This window comes from Cetorhinus maximus, unplaced genomic scaffold (assembly GCF_964194155.1).
Source record: "Cetorhinus maximus unplaced genomic scaffold, sCetMax3.hap1.1 HAP1_SCAFFOLD_1594, whole genome shotgun sequence".
In the NCBI taxonomy this organism is placed as follows: Eukaryota; Metazoa; Chordata; class Chondrichthyes; order Lamniformes; family Cetorhinidae; genus Cetorhinus; species Cetorhinus maximus.
The window spans coordinates 49,305-76,413 of record NW_027597534.1 but is presented as its reverse complement, the minus strand read 5'-3'; the positions used below and the strand labels follow the sequence as shown (position 1 = coordinate 76,413).

At 51.1% G+C, this 27,109-nt stretch overlaps 1 protein-coding gene across 1 annotated transcript; it reads left to right on the top strand.

Annotated features, from left to right (window-relative positions):
* The first annotated feature begins 1,471 nt into the window (after window positions 1-1,471).
* Window positions 1,472-19,884, top strand: LOC144676432 (gamma-secretase subunit Aph-1b-like). Its single transcript, XM_078536849.1, has 6 exons — window positions 1,472-1,664; window positions 5,585-5,755; window positions 10,902-10,975; window positions 12,853-12,975; window positions 18,562-18,689; window positions 19,640-19,884. Exons 1-6 carry the CDS (start codon window positions 1,552-1,554, stop codon window positions 19,805-19,807), a joined length of 777 nt encoding a protein of 258 aa, XP_078392975.1. The 5' UTR covers window positions 1,472-1,551; the 3' UTR covers window positions 19,808-19,884.
* The last annotated feature ends 7,225 nt before the right edge of the window (window positions 19,885-27,109 follow it).

The window sequence follows — 27,109 nt, the reverse complement described above, 5'->3', positions numbered from 1 at the left end:
GGCAGCCTAGCTGGAGGAGCGTTGGATCAAGGCGTCCCTGGTGTCCCTGTCTCCCTGGAGGTTACAGAAGTCTGCCTCCACGTCCTCAGCATTCTCCTCACCGTCCTCTGGATTCATCCTCTGTGCCCTGTGCAGCTGCGTCAACATCCTCTTCCTCCAGTGGGTTCCCCCCTTAACAGTGCCAGATTGTGGAGATAGCCACATGTAACCAGTATCAGTGACACCCGCTCTGGGGGGTATTGCAGTGCGCCCCCAGAACGATCCAGGCACCGGAAGCCCATTTTCAGAAGACCTATGGTTCTCTCTACCACCGCCTTGTGGAGGCATGGCTCCTATTATAACGCTGTTCTGCCTCTGTTCTTGGGTGGTGTTCATGGAGTGGAAGTCCTTCCTGTTGACAAAGGCACCCGGCTCACCCGCTGGCGCCTTGATGGCCACATGTGTGCAGTCGATGGCACCCTGGACACGGTGGAACCCAGCAATCACTACAAAGCCTCTGGCTCACTCAGCCTGGCTGTCTCGTTGGTATGGAAATGAATGAAAGTCAATCCCCACCTGGGACAGAACAGAGCTTCTGTCACCAACTTGACACAACCGTGGACAGCTGATTGGGACACTCCACACAGATCCCCCACTCACCCCTGGAAAGAGCCGGAGGCATAGAAGTTGAGGGCGACTGTGACCTTCAGGCCCACTGGCATGGGGTGTCCACCCACAGAGTTGGAGGTGATCTCAGGCCCAACCACTTGACAGATGGAGGTGATGGTCTCCCTTGAAAGGCGGAGCCTCCTTCGGTATTGCACCTCGGACATATTGAGGTAGCTGCATCGCCGCCTGTAAACCCTGGCAGCAGGATAGAGGCATCTTTGGTGGCCCCTTCCACCTTGGCCTACCTGCTGGCCCTGCACCCCTTGTGCCTGCACCTCTCCTCCCACAGGACCCTCCCCTGGAAGCCGCATAGGGACACCTGGCCTCCTCTCCCTTCTGCCCCTCTCTTCCTAGGGCGGAGTCGGCGCTGAGGGAGGGAGGGCGGAGTCGGCGCTGAGGAGGGAGGGCGGAGTCGGCGCTGAGGAGGGAGGGCGGAGTCGGTGCTGAGGGAGGGAGGGCGGAGTCGGCGCTGAGGTGGGAGGGCGGAGTCGGCGCTGAGGGAGGGGGGGCGGAGTCGGCGCTGAGGGGGGGGGCGGAGTCGGCGCTGAGGGAGGGGGGGCGGAGTCGGCGCTGAGGGAGGGAGGTCGGAGTCGGCGCTGAGGGAGGGGGCGGAGTCGGCGCTGAGGGAGGGAGGGCGGAGTCGGCGCTGAGGAGGGAGGGCGGAGTCGGCGCTGAGGGAGGGGGGGCGGAGTCGGCGCTGAGGGAGGGGGGGCGGAGTCGGCGCTGAGGGAGGGGGGGCGGAGTCGGCGCTGAGGGAGGGAGGGCGGAGTCGGCGCTGAGGGAGGGGGGCGGAGTCGGCGCTGAGGGAGGGGGGGCGGAGTCGGCGCTGAGGGAGGGGGGGCGGAGTCGGGCCTGTTGCTGTGTGTCCGATGCGGGTTCGGAGCTGATGCGGGAGGCGCCGCGATGCCGGGAGCCGTGTTCTTCGGCTGCACTTTCATCGCCTTCGGGCCCGCGCTCTCCCTCTTCCTCTTCACCATCGCCCGGGAACCGCTGCGGGTTATTCTCCTGATCGGAGGGTGAGGGCGCGGCCTCGGGACTGCAGGCAGCGGGAGGGGCTGAGGAGAGATCAGGGCCCGGCCGGAGACCCCAGACCCCTTTCCCCGCTCCCCATCCCCCCCTCCTCCCTCCCTCTCCCCATCCCCCTCTCCTCCCTCCCTCTCCCCATCCCCCCCCCCCTCTCCCCTCCCCCTCCTCCCTCCCTCTCCCCTCCCCCCCTCCTCCCTCCCTCTCCCCATCCCGCCCTCCTCCCTCCCTCTCCCCCATCCCGCCCTCCTCCCTCCCTCTCCCCATTCCGCCCTCCTCCCTCCCTCTCCCCATTCCTGCCCTCCTCCCTCCCTCTCCCCATTCCGCCCTCCTCCCCTCCCTCTCCCCCATTCCCCCCCCTCCCTCTCCCCATCCCCCCCTCCTCCCTCCCTCTCCCCCTCCCCCCCTCTCTCCATCCCCCCCTCCTCCCTCCCCCTCCCCCTCCCCCCCTCTCCCCATCCCCCCCCTCCTCCCCATCCCCCCCTCCTCCCTCTCCCCATCCCCCCCTCCTCCCCCTCCTCCCACCCCACTCCCGCTCCCCATCCCCCCTCCTCCCTATCCCCATCCCCCCCTCCTCCCTATCCCCATCCCCCCTCCTCCATCCCCATCCCCCCCTCCTCCCTATCCCCATCCCCCCCTCCCTATCCCCATCCCCCCCTCCTCCCTCTCCCCATCCCCCCCTCCTCCCTCTCCCCATCCCCCCTCCTCCCTATCCCCATCCCCCCTCCTCCCTATCCCCATCCCCCCCTCCTCCCTCTCCCCATCCCCCCTCCTCCCTCCCTCTCCCCATCCCCCCTCCTCCCTCCCTCTCCCCATCCCCCCCTCCTCCCTCCCTCTTCCCCATCCCCCCCTCCTCCCTCCCTCTCCCCATCCCCCCTCCTCCCTCCCTCTCCCATCCCCCCCTCCTCCCTCCCTCTCCCCATCCCCCCCTCCTCCCTCCCTCTCCCCATTCCCCCCTCCTCCCTCCCTCTCCCCATCCCCCCCTCCTCCCTCCCTCTCCCCCCTCCTCCCTCCCTCTCCCCCTCCCCCCTCCTCCCTCCCTCTCCCCCTCCCCCCCTCCTCCCTCCCTCTCCCCATCCCCCCCTCCTCCCTCCCTCTCCCCATCCCCCCCTCCTCCCTCCCTCTCCCCATCCCCCCCTCCTCCCTCCCTCTCCCCATCCCGCCCTCCTCCCTCCCTCTCCCCATCCCCCCCTCCTCCCTCTCCCTATCCCCCCCTCCCTCCCTCTCCCCATCCCCCCCTCCTCCCTCTTCCCATCCCCCCTCCTCCCTCTCCCCATCCCCCCTCCTCCCTCCCTCTCCCCATCCCCCCTCCTCCCTCTCCCCATCCCCCCCTCCTCCCTCCCTCACCCCATCCCCCCCTCCTCCCTCCCTCACCCCATCCCCCCCTCCCTCCCTCCCTCTCCCCATCCCCCCCCTCCTCCCTCCCTCTCCCCATCCCCCCCTCCTCCCTCCCTCTCCCCATTCCCCCCTCCTCCCTCCCTCTCCCCATTCCCCCCTCCTCCCTCCCTCTCCCCATCCCCCCCTCCTCCCTCCCTCTCCCCCTCCCCCCTCCTCCCTCACCCCATCCCCACTCCTCCCTCTCCCCACTCCTCCCTCTCCCCACCCCCCCTCTCCCCATCCCCCCTCCTCCCTCTCCCATCCCTCCTGTCCCATCCCCCCCTCTACCCATCCCCTCCCCATCCCCCCTCCCTATCCCCCCCTCCCCATCCCCCCTCCTCCCCATCCTCATCCCCCCTCTCCCTATCCCCCCCATCCCCATCCCCCCTCTCCCTATCCCCCCCATCCCCATCCCCCCTCTCCCTATCCCCCCCATCCCCCCTCTCCCCATCCCCCCCATTCCCCATTCCCACCTCCTCCCCAACCCCCCTCTCCCCCTGAGACAGTGGTTAACCAATGCACAGAACAGTGTGGGGAAGTATGTCTGATCCAGGGTAACGGTGGAACGGGGGGAATCTGGTATCTGTGTGCAGTGCAGTCATCTTTAGGAGGTGATGGGACATCATTCCCTGTGTAGCTTGTTTTTGGGCTCAGTGTCTCAGCCTGAGTTGTACGTATAGAATCTGTAGTTTCAAAGCTTGTATTCTTTCAGACAGACCCTAATTGCAAAGGGGAAATGAAACTGGGGAAACTCCCAGTTCCTAAGGAAACCAAGACTCAAACAGATTGGAAACCAAAAGCCTCAGGGGGGACTGAAACTGTATAAAAAGGACACAGAGCTGTTGGAGCTCAGGTCATGAGTTTGGTGGTTCGGTATAGGGCAGGCTGAAGAAGACAGAGGCTAGATTCAGAAGCTGAGAATAAGCAAATGCACAGCTGCTGCAGCAGTTTCTGTTACTTTGAAGATAACGTTGGTGGATCTACACCATCCAGACCATCGTAAGCAGAGTTGAGGAGGTGCTGCAGACATGTTCTATTTTTGGTGAGGACCGTACCCGTGGGACTGAGGCTGGTTGTGCACTTTTGGTGGCTGGCGGTCAGGCTGAATCCTAGAAGAGGAGCTGAAATTCTTCCCGAGGGAGAAAGAGTTTTGAAGGACTTTGTGACAGATTGTTGACCCATATGCCGAGCGGACTGCTGAGCCCATTCGCGAGATCTGTCGGCAGTTACAGAAGAAATGCAGTGAACCGCACAGACCACTCTACATTACCTTCATAGATCTCACCAAGGCCTTCGAACTGATCAGCTGAGACAAACTGTGGAAAATATGGGCTGTCCACCCCGGACTCCTGGGCATCATTTCCTCTTTCCACGCGAACACGCGCAGTTCCATCAGTTACAATGCAGCAACATCAGACGCTTTCAAGATCAGCAGCAGGGTAAAGCAGGGCTATGTCCTGGTGCCAACTCTCTTTGGCATATTCTTCTCCATGCTGCCATTGTACATTTTTGATGACGAGGGTGCCTACTTGCAGTCTAGAGCTGATGGCAAGCTGTTCAACTTGGCAAGACCGAAGCGTGTGAAGTCCTAGCCTGTGAGTTCATGTTCGCTGATAACAGCGGCTGGGTTGGGCGAGCTCAATGGATTATGGCCGCATCCCCAAAGACATGCTCAGTGACAATCTTGTATTGCAGACAGGTCATCCACGTCTGCGATACGGGGATCTCTGCAAGTGAGACTTCAGGGTTAAAGCATGGGGGAAGCCCTCGCTGCTGACCAGAGTGCCTGCAGAAAGCTGTCAGGAAGGGTGTGGAAAAAGCAGAGGACAAAAGAAATGACCAGATGGCAGAAAGGAGAGCCCGCTTGGAGTCGTATTCAACTCGAAACGTTCACTCTGTTTCTCTCTCCACAGATGCTGCCAGACCTGCTGAGTATTTCCAGCATTTTCTGTTTTTATTTCAGATTTCCAGCATCTGCAGTATTTTGCATTATGTAGTACCTTTAAAGTAGTAGGTGCCCCAAGGTCCTTTAAAGGCTAAAATGGCCAAAGATGAGATGTTAGGACGGGTTCCTAGAAGCTATACCATAAAGCATGGCTTTGCGGAGGGTCTGAAAGGTGGGGGAGAGAGTCAGGGAATTTCAGAGCTTTGGGCCCAGACAGCTAAAGGCACGGGCACCAATGGGGGAGCAAATTAGGTGGGAGGTGCACAGGAGGCTAGGATAGGTGGAACGCAAACCTCTGGGATGTTTGTGTGGCTAGAGAAGATTGTAGGGAGGAGGCCATGAAGGGATTTGAAAATGAGGGTGAACATTTTCAATGGGAAGCATTGGGGAACTGCTGCGTGTCGATGTAGGTCAGCAAACGCAGGGGTGATGGGTGAGGGACTGAACATCCAAACGTGTTTCTACCTGAGGGATACTCAACTAAGCAGCACATGAAAAAACATGTTGGTTTTACGTGAACAGCAATCAGTTGGATCTGAAGTGTTGAATGTAACACTGTGGGATTGATATATGAATCTGTTTAATCCTCAGGGCCTTCTTCTGGTTGGTGTCCCTGCTGCTGTCGTCAGTTGTGTGGGTTGTTGCTGTGCAACTAAGTGACAAGAACAATGCGATAATGCAGAAGGGGCTTCTCATCTTTGGCGTCATTTTCTCAGTGCTGCTTCAAGAGCTCATTCGATTTGGTTACTATAAGCTATTAAAGTAAGAAAAGATCAGCTCACGTTGTTCAAAACAAAATACGCGATTTAACTTCTAAAAGCCTAGGTTAATTTCGCTGTCTAAAGTAGCATTTGACGAGTCCAGTTGGCAAATGACTGGAATGTTCCCGGGTAAAGGTGTTTAACAGCTTTAGCCTCACGTGATTGTATCAGTATAAGTAAACACCTTGTGCAGGATGCGTATTTATTGCCTACGAACCTTACCTCCTGTTGTCACAGGTTTTGCTTTGCTGTTCACATTGTAAATTGTCAACTTTCGTGATGTAATAGCAGGTTCAGAAAACTGGGTGGCTCTATGGAGCGACTTTCTGAAGCCTACAATCTCTCTTCTGGGACCATTGTGTGTATAACCTACCCCCAGCCCCTCCAAGCCCATGGGTACGATAGCGTGCTAGTTATGTTACGTGCCTGGTGACCCAACGGCCCGGACTAATGATCTGGAAACGAGTGTTCAAATCCCACCACACTAGCTAGGGGAATTTAAATTCGATTAATTAAGTAAATCTGGAATAAAGAGCTAGCATTAGTGATGTGCCCATAAAATTACTGGCTTGTTGTCCACTAATACCCTTTAGGGAAGAAATTGTGCTGCGCCTACCCGCTCTGGCCTATATCCGACCCCAGACTCAATGGTTGACTGGTAACTGCCCTCTGAAATGGCTTAGCAAGCTACTGAGTTGTATCAAACCGCTACGCATGAAGTGGTTGAAGAATGTGGCTCGCCACAACCACCTCCTGCCAGGTATTGGTGATGCACAGTATACGCTATGCCCACATCCTGAGAATGAATACAAATCCCCTCCCCCCACCATGTATTCAACAACCGACTGCGGGGAAAATACCATGGGCGGAATTTTTCCCTCGGTGTGCGGATGCGCGCCCGACACGCTCGAGCGTAAAATAGCACGCGATGACGTTGGGTGAGTGTCCCGACGTCATTGTGTGGTGTTTCACTCGGCGGGCAGGTGCGGGTGCAGGACCATTAATTAAGAGGCCAGTAAAAAGCCAGTTGACGTTGACAGGCGGGTATTGACTTTCTTTCATTTCCGTACGGACGAGGCCAGCCAGGCTGAACGAGCCCGAGGTTTTGCAGCCATTGCTGGGTTCCCCCGCATCCCAGGATGCAATCGACTGCACACATGTGGCCATCAAGGCGCCAGCGGGTCAGCCGGGTGCCTTCGTCAACAGGAAGGGCTTCCACTCCATGAACGTGCAGATAGCGTGTGACCATAGGATGCATATTCTGTAAGTCTGTGTAGTGTACCCTGGCAGCTCCCCTGATGCGTACCTCCTGAGACACTCCCAGGTGCCGAGGCTCTTCAGTGCTCCAGCCCAACTGGATGGATGGCTGCTGGGTGCCAAGGGCTATCCTTTGAAAAGGTGGCTTATAATGCCTCTTCACCACCCAAGGAGAGAGGCAGAGCAGCGTTATAACAGGAGCCATGCCTCCAGAGGGACAGTGATAGAGAAGACTATATAGATCTTCTGAAGGCTCACTTCCGATGCCTGGACCGTTCAGGGGGAGCACTACAATACCCCCCCCCCGAGCAGGTTTCACTGATGGTGGTTGCATGCTGCGCTCCCCACAGCCTGGCACAGGCAAGGGGGGACCCACTGGAGGGAGAGGATGTTGACGCAGCTCCACAGGCCACAGATAATGAATCCAATAGTGAGTCAAAAGAGGAGCACGGTGAGGAGAACGCTGAGGGCGTGGAGGCAGACCTCTGTAACCTCCAGGCAGACAGGAACACCTTGATCCAACGCTCCTCTAGCTAGGCTGCTAGATCTGCTACCACCACATGCCAGGGCTGCTGCCTCCATCCCAGATGCCTGAAATGACCCTTTCCTTTGACCCCAAAATCCACTCAGTGCCTGTGGAATAAAGTTTCGAGCCATCCAAATCCAACATTACATACTGGCGTACCCTGCACCACATCAAATAAAAAAGGTGAGGCATGCTCAGGCCATTACGACAAAAGAAAATTTATCTTGTTGACAGTCAAAACAAATGAACAGAACCTTCTCTGGCCTTCAACCCCAGACCAGTTAAACTAAACAAACCATTGCACAACCAATCCCTCTTGTGCTCATGGTGCCTTAAACTTACGTTCTCAACTGCTACATCTGGGTGCCCCCCTCGCTGGCACCAGCATTGGAGACAGCCGGCTGACTCTGCTGTCCTATTGGCTTTGATGACCTCTGGCCAGTGGAGCCTTGAGGGAGGGAGCGGCCAGTTCTACGACTGGCATCTCCTCAGTCGCCGCAGCCTCATCAGATGCCACAGTCACTGGTAGAGGGGTGGAGAAGCTGCTGCTGTCATCCAGAGCACCTTGAGAGAAACCCACAGAGACAACAGGCAGCTCATGTGCCAATGTGAGGCTACTCTGGACCTTCCTGCTCACCATTGATGGACAGGCACCTAGCTGGGTGCCTCATCCATCTCCCACATGGGCACTGACCACCTGAGGTCAGTACCTGTGCGAGGGCTTGCAGGTCTGAGCGCAACCCAGGAGCCCCTGATTTTGTTCCTGGAGCTTCCTCTCCATGAGAATCACCACTCACTCAATGAAGGAGGCAGTGCGCTCGGCCATGAGGGTCAAGACGGTGCTGATGCTCCGCATGGACTTCTCCATAACGGAAACCATGACACGCATATGCTCATGGATCTCCGCCAGATCATCCCGTACATCTCGCTGGGCATCCTGCATCTGCCGCCTAATGGAAGACTCCGGAGGCTCACCAGCTGACTTCAACTGAGCATCGTCCTGGTCTCCAGCAGTCCTCTGACTGCGCGCTGGGCACACTCTGCCTCCTCCTGCACCTCAAGCAAGTGTGAAGTACCTTCACCACTGTGCACCTACATTCGAAGATGTAACGCACACCGAGGCGCTGGTATCTGCGCTGGTTCAGAGAGCGGGTGTGGCGCATCTGAAGCCTGGTGGTCCTCTGGCGTCAGGGGTGGGTCTTCGGGGTCCTATGATTGGGTGTGTGATGGCAAACCTAAAGAAGAACAACGACGTGTCATTAGTTTAAGCCATCACACTGTCTCTGCATGCCAGGGACCCTGAGGCTTCCAGCAATGATGAGACTACACAAGAATGTTTGTACCATCCCAAACTCTCACCTCAGTGCACTGCACTCTTACCGTTGTCTGACACTCCAGCCTCTCTGCAGCTGGTTGACCGAGGTGCGTGATGCTCTCCAACTCAAGGGTGTCCTGCTCATATCTGGTTAGGGTTAGGGGGTGGCTCCGCCTGTCCACAACCTTTCAATGCTGTTATGGGCCGTCTCCTCCTGAAAGGACAGAGGAGCATTGATTAGTCCACTCGTTACCTGCAGCGCCATTGCAGCCTGGCCAACCCCACCTGAGGAGCACCTTGCAGGACACATCCGAGTCGTGGCCCTCGAGGCACAAGGCACTCAGGCCAAGCAGCCAGGGCTCACCCCCTTGGCCAGCTCCGGCGTCATTGACAGTTGGCGCTCAGACCCTAGCACCCCTGAGCTCCACGGCATGATGGCCACACCTTAACACTTCAACACATGATCCACGCCAACACGGTACTCACCCTTCCTGAGTGCAGCAGGTCATTAAACCTCTTGCAGCACTGGACCCAGGTGCCCCACACCACATCGTGGCTGCTGACCAGCACTGCCACCTCCTCCCAAGCTCTTTTTGTCGGGTGCGGTGGCCTCCTCCTTCCATCCCTGGGGATAAGGGTGTCCATCCTGGCAGCCGTCACCTCCAGGAGCAGCCGACAGGCCCCCACCCACCCCTTCCCGACCATTGGGGAAGCCGCCGTTCACACTCGGGCCTCAATTGGCACGCCAGCGTGAAAATGCGGCCGGGGGCAGATGGCAGGGGTGGCTCCCCAGCCCGCCAACCACCTCCGCCTGCCGACCTCCAAACCCTGGCCCATAGGCAGTTTAATTAACGAGGTCAAACTTTGAACTATTTCAGTTTTTAACCAGTGGAGAGACCGGAGTTTCTGGTGTTTGACATATCTCTTCCACTGTAGCTAGGTTACCATCTCCAGCTATGCATCTGGAATCAGTCACTGAATTCCCCACTCAAGCCTTCACATTAAATACAAAGTTAAATCTAAAACACGCAACGACTATTTCAACAATTGGAAACTCTCTTCAGGTGGGTTCCTGCAGTTGTGTGCGCCTGTGATCGTTGCCATTATGTTTAGTACTGCCCGCTTGCAAAAGGATCAAGAACGAGAGGGCGCAGATCTAAAGTGATTTGCAAAAGGAAGCAAACGTGATGTGAGAAAAAAGCATTTTCACGCGATGAGTGTTCGGGTCTGGAGTGAACTGCCTGTAGGTGCGGTGGAGGCAGGTTCAGTCGAGGCATTCAAGAGGACATTAGATAATTATTTGAATAGAAGCAATGTGCAGGAATATGGGGAAAAGGCAGGGCAATGGCACCAAGTCATAATGCTCCTTTGGAGAGCCAGTGCAGACACGATGGGCCAAAGGTGTCCTCGTGTGCAGTTAAAATTCTGCGATATTGCCATGCTTGGAAATATCCATTCCTTTACGGGGCAAGGACAGTCATAGAAGCTCAGCACGGAGGAGGCCATTCAGCCCATCAAGCCTGTGTCGCCTCATTGATAGAGCAAAGCTAATTCCAGTCTTTCCTCTTTACCCTTGCACTATATCCGCTTTTTTCTCCCTGTCACTGTCCACCTCCTGAAGGCGAGGTAAAGTTCCTAAGATACCAGTGCCAGTGCCTCACCCATGTGACCATTGTTCCTATTGATGACTTGTGTTGGCAAACTATTCAACCGTGGAAGGCATCGCATCCCAGCCTGGTAATGTTTTGGAATCGGGGGCTAGTTGTCCTGGCTCAGGTCAGCTAATTCAGAATTGAGCCAGGATTTTCCAGTCTGTACAGCTTAATAACACAGCAATGGTCGTATTCAATAAGACCTCAATTTAATGGATTCTGGACTTTTTTTTGTTAAAACATTGTATTTGAAAAAAATTCCAAATTTATACAGTTGATGCATGACCTCATGTTAAACATAATTAAGTTTATTATCTAGTTCTAATCTTGATGTTTACCATCTAACAATTGTGGACATCTCTGGGTAATTTTTGGATTCTTCTGCTGAAACTTTTAGGAAGGCAAATGAAGGGTTACTGGCAATAACTCGAGAGGAGATCATGCCTATTTCTGTTCAACAGCTGGCTTATGGTAAGGTTCTGTAATGGAAATCAACCTATTATCAGCTCATTTGCTGCTGAAACCTTCATTCACATCGTTGTTACCTCTAGACTTGATTCCTGAAAGCCCTCCCATCTTCTGCCCTCCATAAACCCATCACTCCTGTGCTCGCTAACTTACATTGGCTCCTGGCCTGACACTGCTTTGATTTTAAAATTCTCACCCTCATTTTCAAATACACACCCCACCCCCGCCCCACCACCAGCACCCCAGTCTCTGTAATTTTCTCAAGCCATATAACCTTCTGAACTCTCTGCACTCCTCACCTTTTGCACATTCCCGGTTTAATCACTTCATCTCTGGTGGATGTGCCATCAATTGTCTGGGTCCTAAGGTCTGGAATTCCTTCCCTAAACCTCTCCCCCACTCTACCTCTTTCTTCCTTTAAGACGCACCTTAAAACCAACCTCTTTCGATCATCTCTTTTCGTGACCCGGTGTCAAGTTTTGTTTGATAACTCTCCAATGAAGTGCCTTGTGAGATTTTACCATATTAAAGGCACTATGTAAACGCAAGTTCTTTTTATTTATTAATGGCTTCGCTGGCTAGGCCAGCGTTTATTCCCCATCCCTTGAGAAGGAGGTGATGGCGTAGTGGTATTGCCAGTGGCCTAGTAGTCCAGAGGCCCAGGGTAATGCTCTGGGTTGGAATCCCACAACAGCAGATGGTGAAATTTGTACTCCATTAAAAAAATGTTGGTGTTACCAATGTGTACAATCACGGAATAAAAAAACAAGGATATAATGTTGAACTTATACAAGACCTTAGTTACTGTTGGGGGGAACTGTCTACTGTTTGTTGCAGCTCTTTATATGGTGGATGTCAAGGCATAGGTCCAAGAGCTTAATCCAACACTTACCTGAACACCAGAGATGAATAATCCAACCTGAATCGCCAACAAGATTAGTAACCCAGCATATCACATCATCATAGGAACAAGAGAAAGCCATTTATCCATTTGAGCTTTTTCCTCATTCAGTGAAATCATAGCTGGGACCAAACTCTATATACAGTAACCGTCTTTGTCCCATATCCCTTAATACCTTTGGTTAACAAAAATCATATTAATATATAAAGCCAACAATTGGCTTAGCATCAATTCCTGTTTGCGGAAGGGAGTTCCAAACTATCGAGCCCCTTCTGTCAGAACAGGGTCTGGTTTCAAGGAACAAAATAATTTCTCTAACTGACAAAGATCATGACTAAATTATCCAGTGCTGTAAAACAAAAAAAATTGCACCATGCTTCTTGCTTGGTTCAGTGAAATTTAGCCAGTCGGGTGTGTCGCTTTTACAGTAAGTGTGCCATATCTATAAGTCTTAGATGTTGTGCTGGAAAGTTTGAGTCTCTAATCAATTGGTGGTGATGCCTCTCCATGATATCATCACATTAGAATGCGATTTGGTCTTTGATATGTGGCTCTTTGTTGCCCTCCTCTTCCTGACTTCTATGGATTTCACAGATACTCGGTAACCCTCCCCAAGTGATCATTCTCCATGTATGAGGCTTGGTGGCCAAGAATTGCCAGACCGTGCAACTGGAGATAGTCACAGCCGAGACCCACCCTGCCTTCCCACAACACTATCCACGCGTGGAACTTTCCAGCAGGCACCAGGAATTGGTACCCCAGTTTGGGCACACGGGGATCAATTATTATTGCCCTGTCATTGGCGGAAACCAGCACAAATTGGGGGACTTCCTCGTCTATGATTGGTTGACGTGGTTGAGAAGCATGTAGGCCCCAGCAGTAAAGGAGAGTCCTGTTTGTGGCGTGACTGACCACCTGCACCAACCTTTGCAGTAGGATCCTACTTCCTTTTAAATAAGGGTTTGTGTTTTTTGCACAGTTTCAGGGCTGGGATTTGGTATAATGAGCGGAGCCTTCTCGGTTGTAAATATCCTCGCGGATTCCCTGGGCCCAGGCACAGTCGGCATTCACGGGGATTCATCGCATTATTTCCTTCTGTCAGGTAGGTGCATTCAGATCTGGTCAAGAATGGCAGGTCTATTGACCGTTGCCTGAGGAAGGAGGGGGATGGGCTTCTCATCAGAAGTGTGGCGAGGAGGTTATTTGGGGGGCAGTTTCAACACAGCAAGACTGGAATCGGACAGTCCTGAAAGCTTAGCAGCTGATAACTTGAGCTCATGGACCTGCAACAGGTACGGAATGTGAGCGGAATGGCAATTTTGGTAGAAAGGACATGAAAACAAAGATTCATCAGGATGATCCCCCTGATGGGAAGCCATGGTTATGAGGAAAGACGTGATATCCAGAACAGCTCCCACTGGGGCAGGGAAGGCCAAAAGGAGTCTTTTTAAATGAAGGATTTTGATGGGATGAAATGGGAAAGACTAGCTCCAGCAGAGGGATTGGTGACAAGAGGAGGTCATCAATTTAAAATTCTCACCATGTGAAGAGTGGGATAAACAGAAACCTCCTTATGCAGAGGGTTAGAAGAGCCTCTCAAGCCTATTCCGCCAACCAATTAGACCGTGGCTGGTGGTTGAGGAAGAGACCATAGAGAGACCTCTTTTAATGGAAAATATGATAAATATTTGAAGTAGAGGAGGACATGGAGCTATAGTCAGAGAGTAGAGCAGTGTGGTTAGTTTTGAAAATTCTGTTTCAAAGAACAGGCACAAACACAATGGACCAAATGGCTCCCCCACCCTCACCCCCAGCCCCACCCCCACCCATCCTCTGTGTTGAAAGCTTCTATGGCTCTCTATAATCTAGGCTGACATTTCAGTGCAGCACAGTACTTGAAGTGCTGAATTGTTGGAGATGAATTTCAGAGAGGACCCAGAGCTAATCCTTTTTTGCTGATATGGGTCAGGTGAATGTCAAAGGTGCCTTGACGTTATTCAAAGAGGGGGTGGGGACAAAAGCAAAGGCAGGTTAACTGGTCAGACAACTCATTGCTATTTCTGGGACTTTACTTGGATGTAAATTGTTTGCACTTCAAAAGTAATTCATTGGCTACAAAACACATTGGAATGTCCTAAACAAATGACCAACTGCTATACAAAAGCTAATTCTTCATCATTTACATCAGAATAGCTCTGGCATCCAGGTGTGTGTGTGTTCTCAGCACTGCATGTGCAAAGCAGACTTCCTTGTACGAAAAGCACCTTTTTATATTGGAAAATGGGCTGAAGTTCACAGCCTTGTAATCTTGGGTTGTGTTTATTTGTGCTGCAACACTAGGGGGAGCACTCCCTGCACTTGGACAGATAGTCTTAAATTTGTACAGAAAACTGGTTCGACCTCAACTGGAGTATTGCATCCAGTTCTGGGCAGCACTTTAGTAAAGGTGTGAAAGCAATAGAGAGAGTGCAGAAAAGATTCTGGAGAATGGTTCCAGGGATGAGAACCTTCAGTTACGTAAATAGATTGGAGAAGCTACAACTCAACTTTCCCTTCTCGAAGGAAAACAAAAAAGATTTGATAGAGTTATTCAGAATCATGGGTCTGGACAGAGTAGATAGAGAGAAACCTTTCCCATTGGTGGGAGGATCAAGATACAGAAGGCACTGCTGTAAGGTAATTGGCAAAAAAAATGCCAATGGATACAGGAGGAGAAACTTTCATGCAGCAAGTGGTTAAGATCTAAATGCGTTGCCTGAGTGTGGTGGGGACAGGTACACTCGAGGCATTCAAGAGGGATTAAAAGGAAGAATGTGCAAGGTTACGGGGAGAAGGTGGCGGAGTGACACTAAGTGAATGGCTCATTCGGAGTGCTAGAGCAGACACAGTGAGCTAAATGGCTTCCTCCTGTGCTGTAACCATTCTGTGATAGTGTTGGTCACAGTAAGTCAGTATGGGACTTTATCATGTGTAATTAGGCAGACAGCCTAAGAGGATGGGCTTTGGGGAGGGAATTCGAAATTGGATCCAACTGCTCTACACTAACATCAGTAGCGCAGTCTCAATCAATGGGTGGGAAACAGATAGCTTTCCGATTAAATCTGGAGTCAGGCAGGGCTGCCCTCTCTCGCCTGTCCTTTTTGTGTGCTGCATAGAACCCTTTGCCGAGTCCATCAGGAAGGATCCGGGCATAAGAGGAGTGACGATCCCAGGCAGTGGAGGCACTCAGGTAAAAGCCTCCCTGTACATGGACGACGTCGCCGTCTTCTGCTCGGATCCGCTGTCGGTGCGCAGACTGATGCACGTCTGCGACCAGTTCGAACTGGCCTCGGGAGCCAAGGTAAATCGTGGGAAGAGCGAGGCCATGTTCTTTGGGAACTGGGCTGACCGATCCTTTGTCCCCTTCACTGTCAGGGCTGACGGCCTGAAGGTGCTGGGGATATGGTTCGGAGGGACCGGGGCATGCGTTAGAAACTGGAAGGAGCGAGTGGCTATGGTGAAAAGGAAACTGGGCATGTGGGAGCGACGCTCCCTCTCCATTGCGGGTAAGAACCTGGTCATCAGGTGTGAGGTACTCTCGCTGTTGCTGTACGTGGCGCAGGTCTGGCCCATTCCACACTCCTGCGCGATGGCGATCACTCGAGCCATCTTCCGCTTTATCTGGAGGTCGAAAATGGATCGTGTCTGCAGGGACGCGATGTACAAGCCTCTAGATAAAGGGGGAAAATACGTGCCCAACATCGCCCTCATACTGATGGCCACCTTTGTGTGCGGCTGCATCAAGCGGTGCGTAGACCCTCAGTACGCAAACACCAAGTGTCACTACGTGCTGAGGTTCTACCTGTCCCCGGTGTTGCGAAGGATGGGTCTGGCCACGCTGCCGCGGAACGCTCCAAGTAGTTGGACCGTGCCGTACCACCTGTCCCTGGTGGAAAAATTTATGCAGAAAAACACCTTTGACCACAAGTCCATCAGGCAGTGGTCAGCACGTAACGTCCTAGAGGCCCTAAGGGATAAGGAGAGGGTGGACCCTGTGGGATGGTTCCCCGAGCAGACTGTCAAAGTCATTTGGCAGAATGCCTCATCGCCAGAACTTTCCAACAAGCACCAAGACGTAGCTTGGCTGGTGGTGAGAAAGGCCCTCCCCGTCAGATCCTTCCTACACGCCAGGAGTCTCACCCCCTCTGCACGATGCCCTCGAGGTGGCTGTGGTGGGGAAGAGACCGTTGTTCACCTCCTTGTGGATTGTGCCTTTGCAAAGAAAGTCTGGAGAGAGATGCAGTGGTTGCTGTCGAGGTTCATCCCGAGCAGTTCTGTGACACAGGACTCTGTGCTCTACGGGCTGTTCCCAGGGACACACACCGAGACAAACATCGACTGCAGCTGGAGGATCATCAACTCGGTGAAAGACGCGCTTTGGTCTGCCCGAAACTTGTTGGTCTTCCAGCACAAAGATTTGTCCCCGACCGATTGTTGCGGACTGGCACAATCCAAAGTCCAGGACTACGTGCTGAGGGACGCACTAAAGCTTGGGGCAGCTGCCGCAAAGGCGCAATGGGGAAGGGTCGCTGTCTAAGACCTTTCTACCACAGCGCACCGAGAGACTGGGAACTGTTTAGAGCCCCTCGGGCTGTACAGATCAAAATGAAAGGCTGTAAAGGACTGTAATATTGTTTGTACTGATGCACCTGGTGATACATTTTGTAAAAGTTTAACCTGGATTGTACCCTTGTAATGTTGTTTTTGAAATGGTTTTGAATGTGATTGAAGATTTTTATGAATAAAGTATATTTTTACAAAAAAAAAAAGACAGCCTAAGAGGAGGTGTCAGCTGTGGCTCAGTTCATAGCACCCTCGCCTCTGAATCAGAGGGTTGTGGGTTCACGTCCCACTCCCGGAAACCAAGAACTGTGATCGTACTCGAAAGAGTTGCAATCTGTGACTGTTGATAAAAATATATAGACAGCCTAAGTTTTGAGGTGCAAACTGAAACCTGGTGTTAGGGAGTAAATTAAAACAATCATGTTAGGATTAACTATTCCCAAGATATTCTGTTCATTTGTTAGTCATTGTTATTAAAGTTCTTACCAGAAATACGCTGGGGTATTGCTGTTTTAATAGGACTTTCTGCAGATGCTATCAAAAAAGACTTTGAGAAGCATCAAAACATCTGGGCATTTTCTGTTTTTGCACCATCTGAGCTAGCCGAGAATTGCCTCCTCAAAGCCTTTCCAACTTGCTTCAGCATCCTGTTACTTAAACCTGCAATCACTATTTCCATTTTTGTGTATCGGCGATGCATTGCAAATTGAACAAGTTCATTCCCCCGGTATTGAAGGAGAGATCTGAAATGGGATTTGACGCCCCACAGCCACGCACGCGCCTCCGATGCTCCTGTTGCAGAACGGAAAGGCATCAGTCAGTTATGCACATGACGAGTGCCGGGGGCAGTTGCACATGCGCACTCGGCCCACACTGCAGCTGCTGGCGCGTTCACAGCCGATCCTGACGCCTTTCCGTTCGATGGCAGGAGCATCAGTGGCGCGTGCACAGGAAACTCCCGTGATCAGCAATACGATAGTGACCAGGAAATGTGTTTTTAGGGATGTTGGTTGAGGGGTAAATATTGGACACTGGGGACAGTTCCCCAGCTCCTCTTTGACAGGACCTTAGTTTCAACTTCTCAGCTGAGAGATGGCATCTCGGTACTGGACAGGGAGTGTCAGCCTAGTTGATGTGCTCAAATTTTTGGAGTGAGGCTTCAACCCAGAATCTTCTGGCTCAGGAAAGCGTCCTAGCAACTTGACCCATGGCTAATTCCTTGGCTACGACAGGCTGACACACTTCTACTATGTCTTTCAAATGTACAGTGCTATTGTTGAGTACTTCAGCTTATCCCTGCCAAACATGTGGGCGTCCTCAATGGCTTGCTAGGCCACTTCACAGCGAAGTTAAGAGTGAGTGAACCCCGTTTTTTGTGAGAACTGGAGGCGCGTATAGGCCAGACCGTGTAAGAGCGGCAGTCTTCCTTCCCTTAAAGACGTGACTGAACTGGCTTTTCCCAATAATCCGGCAGCTTGGTGGTCACTGCTACTGATATCAGTGTGTTCCAGTCTTGTGCAGCTGAATTCAATTCTTAACATGGCCCGATGGGATTTGAAACACTCACTCTTTGGGTTATTAGTCCAGTAACATAATCAGGTCTATTGAAAATGCCCAAAATTCAATCCTGTGCTCCATGAATCTTTGCCCCACTATCCCACTTGACACACCTTTTTGGGTTAAAAGTCAAAAAGGTCCTGGTGTTTCGTCCATATTTGTAATTTAAAGAGTACAAGTCCCTAATGGGAAACCAACTAAGATGAACCTGTCTTCCATTAAACTGAAGCCCCACCTGCTTTCGGGTGGACCTAAAAGATCCCATGGCATTATTTGAAGTAGAGCAGAGGCTTCCTCCCCAATGTCCTGGCCAATATATACTCCTCAAACAACATTTCTGAAAAACAGGTTATCTGGTCGTTACCACATTTCTGTTTGAGGGAGCTCGCTATGTGCAAATCGGTTGTGACTTTCCTACATTACGTCGGTGACTACACTTCAAACATACCTCGTGGGCTGCAAAGTGCTTTGGGACGTCCTGAGGTGGTGAAAGACGCTTTATAAAATACAGATCTGCCTTTATTTGTAGCGTTTATGACACTGGCCATCATCCTGCTGCACGTGTTCTGGGGAATAGTCTCTTTTGATGCCTGTGAGAAGAGCAAGTGGTGGGCGTTGGCTGCAGTTGTACTGAGCCACCTCGTGGTATCCAGCGTGGTAAGTGTTGATGTCTGTGGTTAATTTAGCTCAGGTAACTCTGACTCTAGTGAGATAAAATCACCCGAGAGAGAGCCTTACAAACATGTATTTGCAGCTTGTAGGTTAGTGGTTTGCAGTGCTCAGCTTTGAATGTATATTTGAAATAGAGATAATTTGCCACGGTTTAAAATAGGAAATCATATGGGATTTTATTTTCCCTCAATTTCCTGTTGTTCCTTCACAGTCATTGATACTATGCCAAATTGTGCTCTTGTGCTGTTTGAACATGGGGTGCATCACATCTGGAACCAATCTTGCCCTCAACCAATTACATGCATTAGGGGTGGGAATTGTATAATGTTTTGCTGCAAGGAGTGGCTGAGGCAGAGGAAATGACCTCTTTTTTGAAGAAAAATTGGATTTGATTGGAGCATAAACCAGTTGCTATGATGGGACTCATGATTATTCCCCTGTCGCCCAGCAGCCTGCCCATCCCACACCCCGCCCGCAACATGCTTTGTGTTTGAAGCAGAGGAAGATAGAGGGCTAGAGAGAGAGAGAGAGCAGAGCAGTGGGATTAAATTTTGATTGGTCTAGCAAGGAGCCAATACAGACACAATGAGCTGAATGGCCTGTGCAAATACTTCGACCATTCTAATTTTTTTGAGGTTGACTGTCTTCTGCAATGAGTTTTGCTCATATCAATTTTTTTTTACTGAATTTTAATTTGTAATTTTTCACATTACTAAAATGGAGGTTTGCATAATGAAGTGCGGTTGATTAAGAATTTAATCCCATTTGGGCTGAATCCAAAGCTGGATGGTAAAATTCAGTAACCTGTGTATTCCAAATGCTTCAATGCTTTTGAAGGGAAACGAGGGATCTCCTGGGCTTCTTGGCGTGCTGTTGCTTCAAGAATGGTCCTTTCTTTCAATCCGTATTGTGCTTTTTTTCCTCTCTCAATACAGACGTTTGTGAATCCTCAGTATGAAGGGAGCCTGATCCCAGTATACATCATCACGCTGACCATGGGCATCTGGGCATTTTTCACTGCAGGTGGCTCAGTGCGGAACCTCAAACTTTGTGTCACGTGCAGGGATAAAGATTTTCTTTTGGCCAACCAGCGACCCAGATAACAGTTTTGGTGAGCTGGATGCTCTTCCAAACCAACATGACTATGCATGGTGAAGAGGAATAGTCTTAGAGTACAAAACCATGTTTCTTCTCCCTTGCCTTCTTGCTAAGCATAAAGGTGTTTTTTTTTCTTATTTTAAAAGAAAAAGCACTCAAGTAATTGCTGTAATTTAAACCTTAACTCAGGGCAGTCTGTAGATTCAGTATAAGTCATACCTGTTGAGAATTCGAATTGCCTTCAACCAACGTAATGAGCTTGACTGATTGGACAGCCCGATGGATTGATGTAAGTGCTGCTCATTTCTCAGTGGCTTTGTGCAGTGGTTACATGAACCATATGTGAAACGATAGCAATAAGAATCCATTTGATCAGGTCTGCAGTAGGTAAACTAACATACACAGCTCCTTGCTGAACAGATTTGTAGCTCTTTATTGAAGCAGACCACCTCCCTTGTTTGTAGGGTTCCTAACTCTGCAGGATTTTTCCAGGACACTGGAGTGCTCGTGCAATCCTGTGTTTGGAAGGCTAAGGCTAGATGTTGTGCTGTTTCCATTTTATTTTCGTTTCTTAATTGTAAAAATGTTGGGGATAGGAGAGAAAATCTGTTTCACTTATAGTCGAGGTTGATCCAATAAGGCTGCAAAGGGTCTGTTGTCCCCTTTCTAATTGGTCGTTGGAAGGCGGTGTGTCTGGAGGATGGACCAATGGCGATAGTGTGGGGGCCGGCAAGTCATGTGATAATTTCCAGAAGCAAGACCGTCACAACTAATTTGCTGCCCAAACCTAATTGCCCAAAGTTTTACAAGTATCCAAGAATCCATTCTCATGCATAAAAACTGTAGTAGACTCAATCTGAACTGTTCCCACATGAGGATTTGCTCAGTGGAGACCCAGCACTTCCAGAGGAAGAGTAGCTCATCCTGATGCTTTGAAGACAATATTGTAGAGATCTTTCCATAGAACTCTACTGGAGAACCTTGTGCAGCCGCATAGCACATGAATGCAAATGTGTGCTGCTCACATGGGACATCAGTTTTGGAATGGTGCCTGATGTAGCATGCCCAGCTTGAGTTTCTTGGATATTGCTTGCTAAGTTCTAGCTGTCCATCGGGTTTCCACAGAGTGTAAAAGCCATTACTGAAAAAGCAAATCTCAACCAAGAGCCAAAGGTGGCCTGGAATGATGCATCTTGGTCTCATACTATGTGGGGAATTAGCCATTGCCCCAAGATCCCAGGTCAGCCCCTGGATCAAATAGAAGAAACTTGGCACACCTTGTATTTATGACACGCTATCTCGTACCTGGGTAAGAGATATTAGTCCTAGGGATTATTCTGAAAATATCAAGGAGTGTCTCACAGGGTTTAAAGGCTTTAATTATATGGAAATTCCTCATCTGGTCGCTTGTTATCCACCAGCGCTATATAGAAGATTATTCATTTCAAAGATTGAGAGCTATTAGTAAAAGATAACTGCCAAACTCAATAATGAATGACACACATGCTTTAAAAAAAGTGTTGATTTTTAAGAGCTCAGGTGGGTTTTGCCCGGCTTTTAATAGAACACCTTAGAATATGGTCTCGATTGGAGATCAAAAGATAACGTGATTCTTTTTTAAAGTCTAGACACATGATACAAGTGTGATGTTTATATGATTATGTTTTAGGATTGTATCTTTTACATGGTGGATAAAATTATTTTGGTTTGGGAACTATAGTTTAAATGTTGGATAGTTGAAAGAAAACCTGATCTGATGGGCCCCATCAGACAGGCCTGGAGCTGCAGATCAAAGGGGAAGTCGTATTGTGCTGCTGGGATGGTGGGCGAGAGGGGTTATTCACACCTAGGGTAGTAGTGGCCTCTCTGAATATCTCTTGAGGAGACAGTCTGACTGTGGGGTATCTTGAGGCATCTGGAAATGACAATATAAACTGGGTGGGTTAAATTATTCATGTAGTTTCCCAGACCAGAAAAGGGGTTGAAGGCAACTGGTAACAAGTAAGGTTTTTAAGTATCCTTATACTTCTCATATCAAAGGGAAAAGATAAAGCTAATTCATTTTCATTTCTATCTGAAAATGAACCCTGTGTGTCACGTGTGTCATGAAGCTGAGTTGCGAGAGGAAGGTTCCTTTGTTTGAATATATCTCTGCTGTTTTTGCGGTTTGTGGGATAGTCAGCCTGGGCGCAGTCTGTAAGAAGGCAGTCGGTGGCTGGAGCCAGCTTGACTTAGGCTGAGAGAGTGTCTGCCAGAAGCTGAGTCAGGGGCAGCAGAGATTATGGGTGTTTCTATGGGAGAACACGCAAAGATGTGAGTGCAGTCCATGCTCGGAATGAAAAGTCCAAATGTAAGATTGCCATATCTGCCTAGTGAAGGTGGTGGAAAAGACCAGCAGTGGAATCCTCACAGAACGAGAGGAGTTCTGGAAGTCTAGACTGGGAGACTAAGGAAGCTGAGCGTGCACTCCTGGGAGCTGTGAGACACACAGTGTTTGGTCCCAGGAGAATTGAATAGACACTCAAGAAACTGTAACGTAAAAAGGAGTTTTCCTGAAATTATAACAGGGTGATTAACCCTGGGGGGGTGGGGCGTGGGGGACAAAGTGAAGGCCACTTTGGCGTGGGCCTGTGCGAGTAGGCGGGGTTTGCTGGCAGACCTGTGAAAGCTGCTGGGGCAGCCAGGACCGCACATGATGTACTATACATGCGCGAAATTTAAATGCCTGAAATACGTGAAAAACAGCGCCCCGGCAAGCTTCAGGCCGGGACGTGGGACAATAGCATCGATTACAGGGCAAACCTGCAAAATCCTGGACAGTTGGTCACCTTGATTACAAGTAGAACGGGGAGAGTTCTGTTCAGAATTTTTGGTTTAAAGTATAATTGCGTGCAAGATATGGTGTTAAGTCAAAAGAGCTTGTTTTTTTTCTTTAGTGAGTAAAAGTTTTTCCCCTTTTTAAAGCATGAAACCTTGTGTGGTCCTTTTCAATTATTAACCAGATGTTTGAATTTCTCTAAATCGTTATTGGTCTCCACGAGATGGTAACAGTTACTATATCTGATGGTACTTTCGAGTTATCAACAGTCACAGATTGCAACTCTTTTGAGTACAATCACAGTTCTTGGTTTCCAGGAGTGGGACATGAACCCACAACCTTCTGATTCAAAGGCGAGGGTGCTATGGACTGAGCCACAGCTGACACCTCCCTGATGGTACTGATTTTTTTTTTTTTTTTTTTTTGTAAAAATATACTTTATTCATAAAAATCTTCAATCACATTCAAAACCATTTCAAAAACAACATTACAAGGGTACAATCCAGGTTAAACTTTTACAAAATGTATCACCAGGTGCATCAGTACAAACAATATTACAATCATTTACAGCCTTTCATTTTGATCTGTACAGCCCGAGGGGCTCTAAACAGTTCCCAGTCTCTCGGTGCGCTGTGGTAGAAAGGTCTTAGACAGCGACCCTTCCCCATTGCGCCTTTGCGGCAGCTGCCCCAAGCTTTAGTGCGTCCCTCAGCACGTAGTCCTGGACTTTGGATTGTGCCAGTCCGCAACAATCGGTCGGGGACAACTCTTTGTGCTGGAAGACCAACAAGTTTCGGGCAGACCAAAGCGCGTCTTTCACCGAGTTGATGATCCTCCAGCTGCAGTTGATGTTTGTCTCGGTGTGTGTCCCTGGGAACAGCCCGTAGAGCACAGAGTCCTGTGTCACAGAACTGCTCGGGATGAACCTCGACAGCAACCACTGCATCTCTCTCCAGACTTTCTTTGCAAAGGCACAATCCACAAGGAGGTGAACAACGGTCTCTTCCCCACCACAGCCACCTCGAGGGCATCGTGCAGAGGGGGTGAGACTCCTGGCGTGTAGGAAGGATCTGACGGGGAGGGCCTTTCTCACCACCAGCCAAGCTACGTCTTGGTGCTTGTTGGAAAGTTCTGGCGATGAGGCATTCTGCCAAATGACTTTGACAGTCTGCTCGGGGAACCATCCCACAGGGTCCACCCTCTCCTTATCCCTCAGGGCCTCTAGGACGTTACGTGCTGACCACTGCCTGATGGACTTGTGGTCAAAGGTGTTTTTCTGCATAAATTTTCCCACCAGGGACAGGTGGTACGGCACGGTCCAACTACTTGGAGCGTTCCGCGGCAGCGTGGCCAGACCCATCCTTCGCAACACCGGGGACAGGTAGAACCTCAGCACGTAGTGACACTTGGTGTTTGCGTACTGAGGGTCTACGCACCGCTTGATGCAGCCGCACACAAAGGTGGCCATCAGTATGAGGGCGATGTTGGGCACGTTTTTTCCCCCTTTATCTAGAGGCTTGTACATCGCGTCCCTGCAGACACGATCCATTTTCGACCTCCAGATAAAGCGGAAGATGGCTCGAGTGATCGCCATCGCGCAGGAGTGTGGAATGGGCCAGACCTGCGCCACGTACAGCAACAGCGAGAGTACCTCACACCTGATGACCAGGTTCTTACCCGCAATGGAGAGGGAGCGTCGCTCCCACATGCCCAGTTTCCTTTTCACCATAGCCACTCGCTCCTTCCAGTTTCTAACGCATGCCCCGGTCCCTCCGAACCATATCCCCAGCACCTTCAGGCCGTCAGCCCTGACAGTGAAGGGGACAAAGGATCGGTCAGCCCACTTCCCAAAGAACATGGCCTCGCTCTTCCCACGATTTACCTTGGCTCCCGAGGCCAGTTCGAACTGGTCGCAGACGTGCATCAGTCTGCGCACCGACAGCGGATCCGAGCAGAAGACGACGACGTCGTCCATGTACAGGGAGGCTTTTACCTGAGTGCCTCCACTGCCTGGGATCGTCACTCCTCTTATGCCCGGATCCTTCCTGATGGACTCGGCAAAGGGTTCTATGCAGCACACAAAAAGGACAGGCGAGAGAGGGCAGCCCTGCCTGACTCCAGATTTAATCGGAAAGCTATCTGTTTCCCACCCATTGATTGAGACTGCGCTACTGATGTTAGTGTAGAGCAGTTGGATCCAATTTCGAATTCCCTCCCCAAAGCCCATTTTGGAGAGCACATCCCCCATGTAGGTGTGCGATATTCTGTCAAAGGCCTTCTCCTGATCCAAGCTGATGAGGCAGGTATCCACACCCCTGTCCTGTACATAGGCAATCGTATCCCTGAGCAGCGCCAGGCTGTCAGAGATCTTCCTGCCTGGCACAGAGCAGGTCTGGTCAGGGTGAATCACCAATTCCAGAGCGGATTTGACCCGGTTGGCGATGACCTTGGACAGAATCTTATAGTCCATATTCAACAGTGAAATGGGTCGCCAATTTCTAATTTCCTCCCTTTCCCCCTTGTGCTTGTAGATGAGGGTGATGATGCCTTTCCTCATGGATTCTGACATGCTGCCGGCCAGGAGCATACTCTCGTACACTTCTAGCAGGTCTGGGCCGATCAAGTCCCACAGAGCCGAATACAACTCCGCCGGCAGGCCGTCGCTTCCGGGGGTTTTACTCTTCTCGAAGGACTCGAGGGCCTTAGTCAGTTCGTCAGGGGTTAGCGGTTTGTCTAGGCTCTCCCGCGTACTGTGGTCTAGGACCTCCGTGATAGAGGACAGGAAGGACTGGGAGGCCGTGCTGTCCGTGGGCTTCACGTCATACAGTCCGGCATAAAAGGATTTGCTGATCCTCAGAATGTCGGACCGTGATGACTTTACTGAGCCGTCTTCTTCCTTCAGGCTGCTGATCACAGAGCGCTCTCTGTGTACCTTTTGGAAGAAGAAACGTGAGCACGTCTCATCCTGCTCCACGGAGCGGACTCTGGAACGGAAGATGATCTTGGAGGCCTCCGAGGCAAAGTGCGAGGCTTGCTGGCCCTTCACCTCTTGGAGCTCCTCCTTGACATCGACCCCCATCGACTGCAGCCGGAGCAGATTCTGCATCTTTTCCTGGAGTCGGGACATTTCCCTCTGTTCCTTTCTAGCTTTCTGGGTGCCTTTGAGGATGAAAAACCTCTTGATGCTTCCCTTGGTCACTTCCCACCAGTGTGTCAGGGACTCAAAGAGGGGTTTCACGGTTCTCCAACCTTTGTAATCCCTCTTGAGCTCCTCAATGTTCTCTGGGGTCAGCAGTTGCACATTTAGCTTCCATGCCCCCCTGCCCACCCTCAGGTCTTCCTCCAAGTGGCAGTCCGCCAGTAGGAGGCAGTGGTCAGAGAAGAACACCGGCTTGACCTCGGTGGATCTGACTGTGAATGCACGGGACACAAACAGGAAGTCTATCCTGGAACGAATGGACCCGTCTGGCCGCGACCAGGTGTATCTACGCTGCGCTCCGTCTGCAGGGTTGCTGAAGACGTCGTGCAGCTTGGCATCCTTAACTGTTTCCATCAGGGATCTGGACGTAGCGTCCAATCTGCTTCCGGCCCTGCCGGATCGTCCAGCCGCATCGATGATGCAGTTGAAGTCCCCGCCCAGAATGACCGGCCTGGAGGTCGCCAGCAGCAGTGGGAGCTGCTGAAAAACCTCCAGCCGCTCAGCCCCTTGTGCCGGGCCGTACACGTTAATTAACCGGAGTGGAGCGTTCTTGTACATTACGTCTGCTACCAGGAGTCGCCCGCCCACCACCTCCTTGACCTCGGAGACGGTGAAGTTGCCTCCCCGCAGCAGAATACCCAGGCCGGAGGAACGAGAGTCGTTTCCGCCCGACCAGATCGATGGCCCGTGGGACCACCATCGTGACCATTGCCTGTAGGAGCTGAGGTGCGGTATCGCACACTCCTGCAGAAACAACAGGTCAGCTTTGACCTTGGCTAGGTAGTCCAAGGTCGCAACACATCGCGTAGTAGATTTAATGCTACGCACATTTATGGATACAATCTTTAAACCCATATTAAAGCATTTATTCTCCTACCAAACCCACTGTCTCTGAGAGTCCCAGACCTTTAGTCTGCTCCTTCATACCCGTAGTGAGCTCAAATTCCTTCACTTTGGATGGGCTGAGGTAGATCTCCTTGGCCGTGTTCTGCTCCAGTGGCATCTGGAGGTTCACGTAGTGAGCGGATTTTGAGATGACCTGATGGTACTGATGCTAAAAGTAGAAAATGGAAAAAATAATGTTAGTGACTTGTCACTGATGTCTTGCAGGTGGTGGAGTGATTTGTTCCCTATCTGTGTAAGGATAGCTAATAAAATTACCGAACCGGATTATCCACCAGCTTCATATTGTCCTGGAAACTGTAGTTTTGCTTTTCATAAAACCATTTGGCTCCTATTTCTTGCCCACACTAGCGGAAGGACGGACATTGGAATAAACAGAGCCACACT

What these genes read in the sequence shown, in the direction of transcription:
- LOC144676432 (XM_078536849.1), top strand. Translation starts at nt 1,552, where the DNA reads ATGCCGGGAGCCGTGTTCTTCGGCTGCACTTTCATCGCCTTCGGGCCC. An exon ending in TGTTCAACAGCTGGCTTATG is followed by an intron (nt 10,976 to 12,852) that starts GTAAGGTTCTGT and finishes TTTTTTGCACAG; the next exon opens with TTTCAGGGCTGGGATTTGGT. An exon ending in ACCTCGTGGTATCCAGCGTG is followed by an intron (nt 18,690 to 19,639) that starts GTAAGTGTTGAT and finishes CTCTCAATACAG; the next exon opens with ACGTTTGTGAATCCTCAGTA.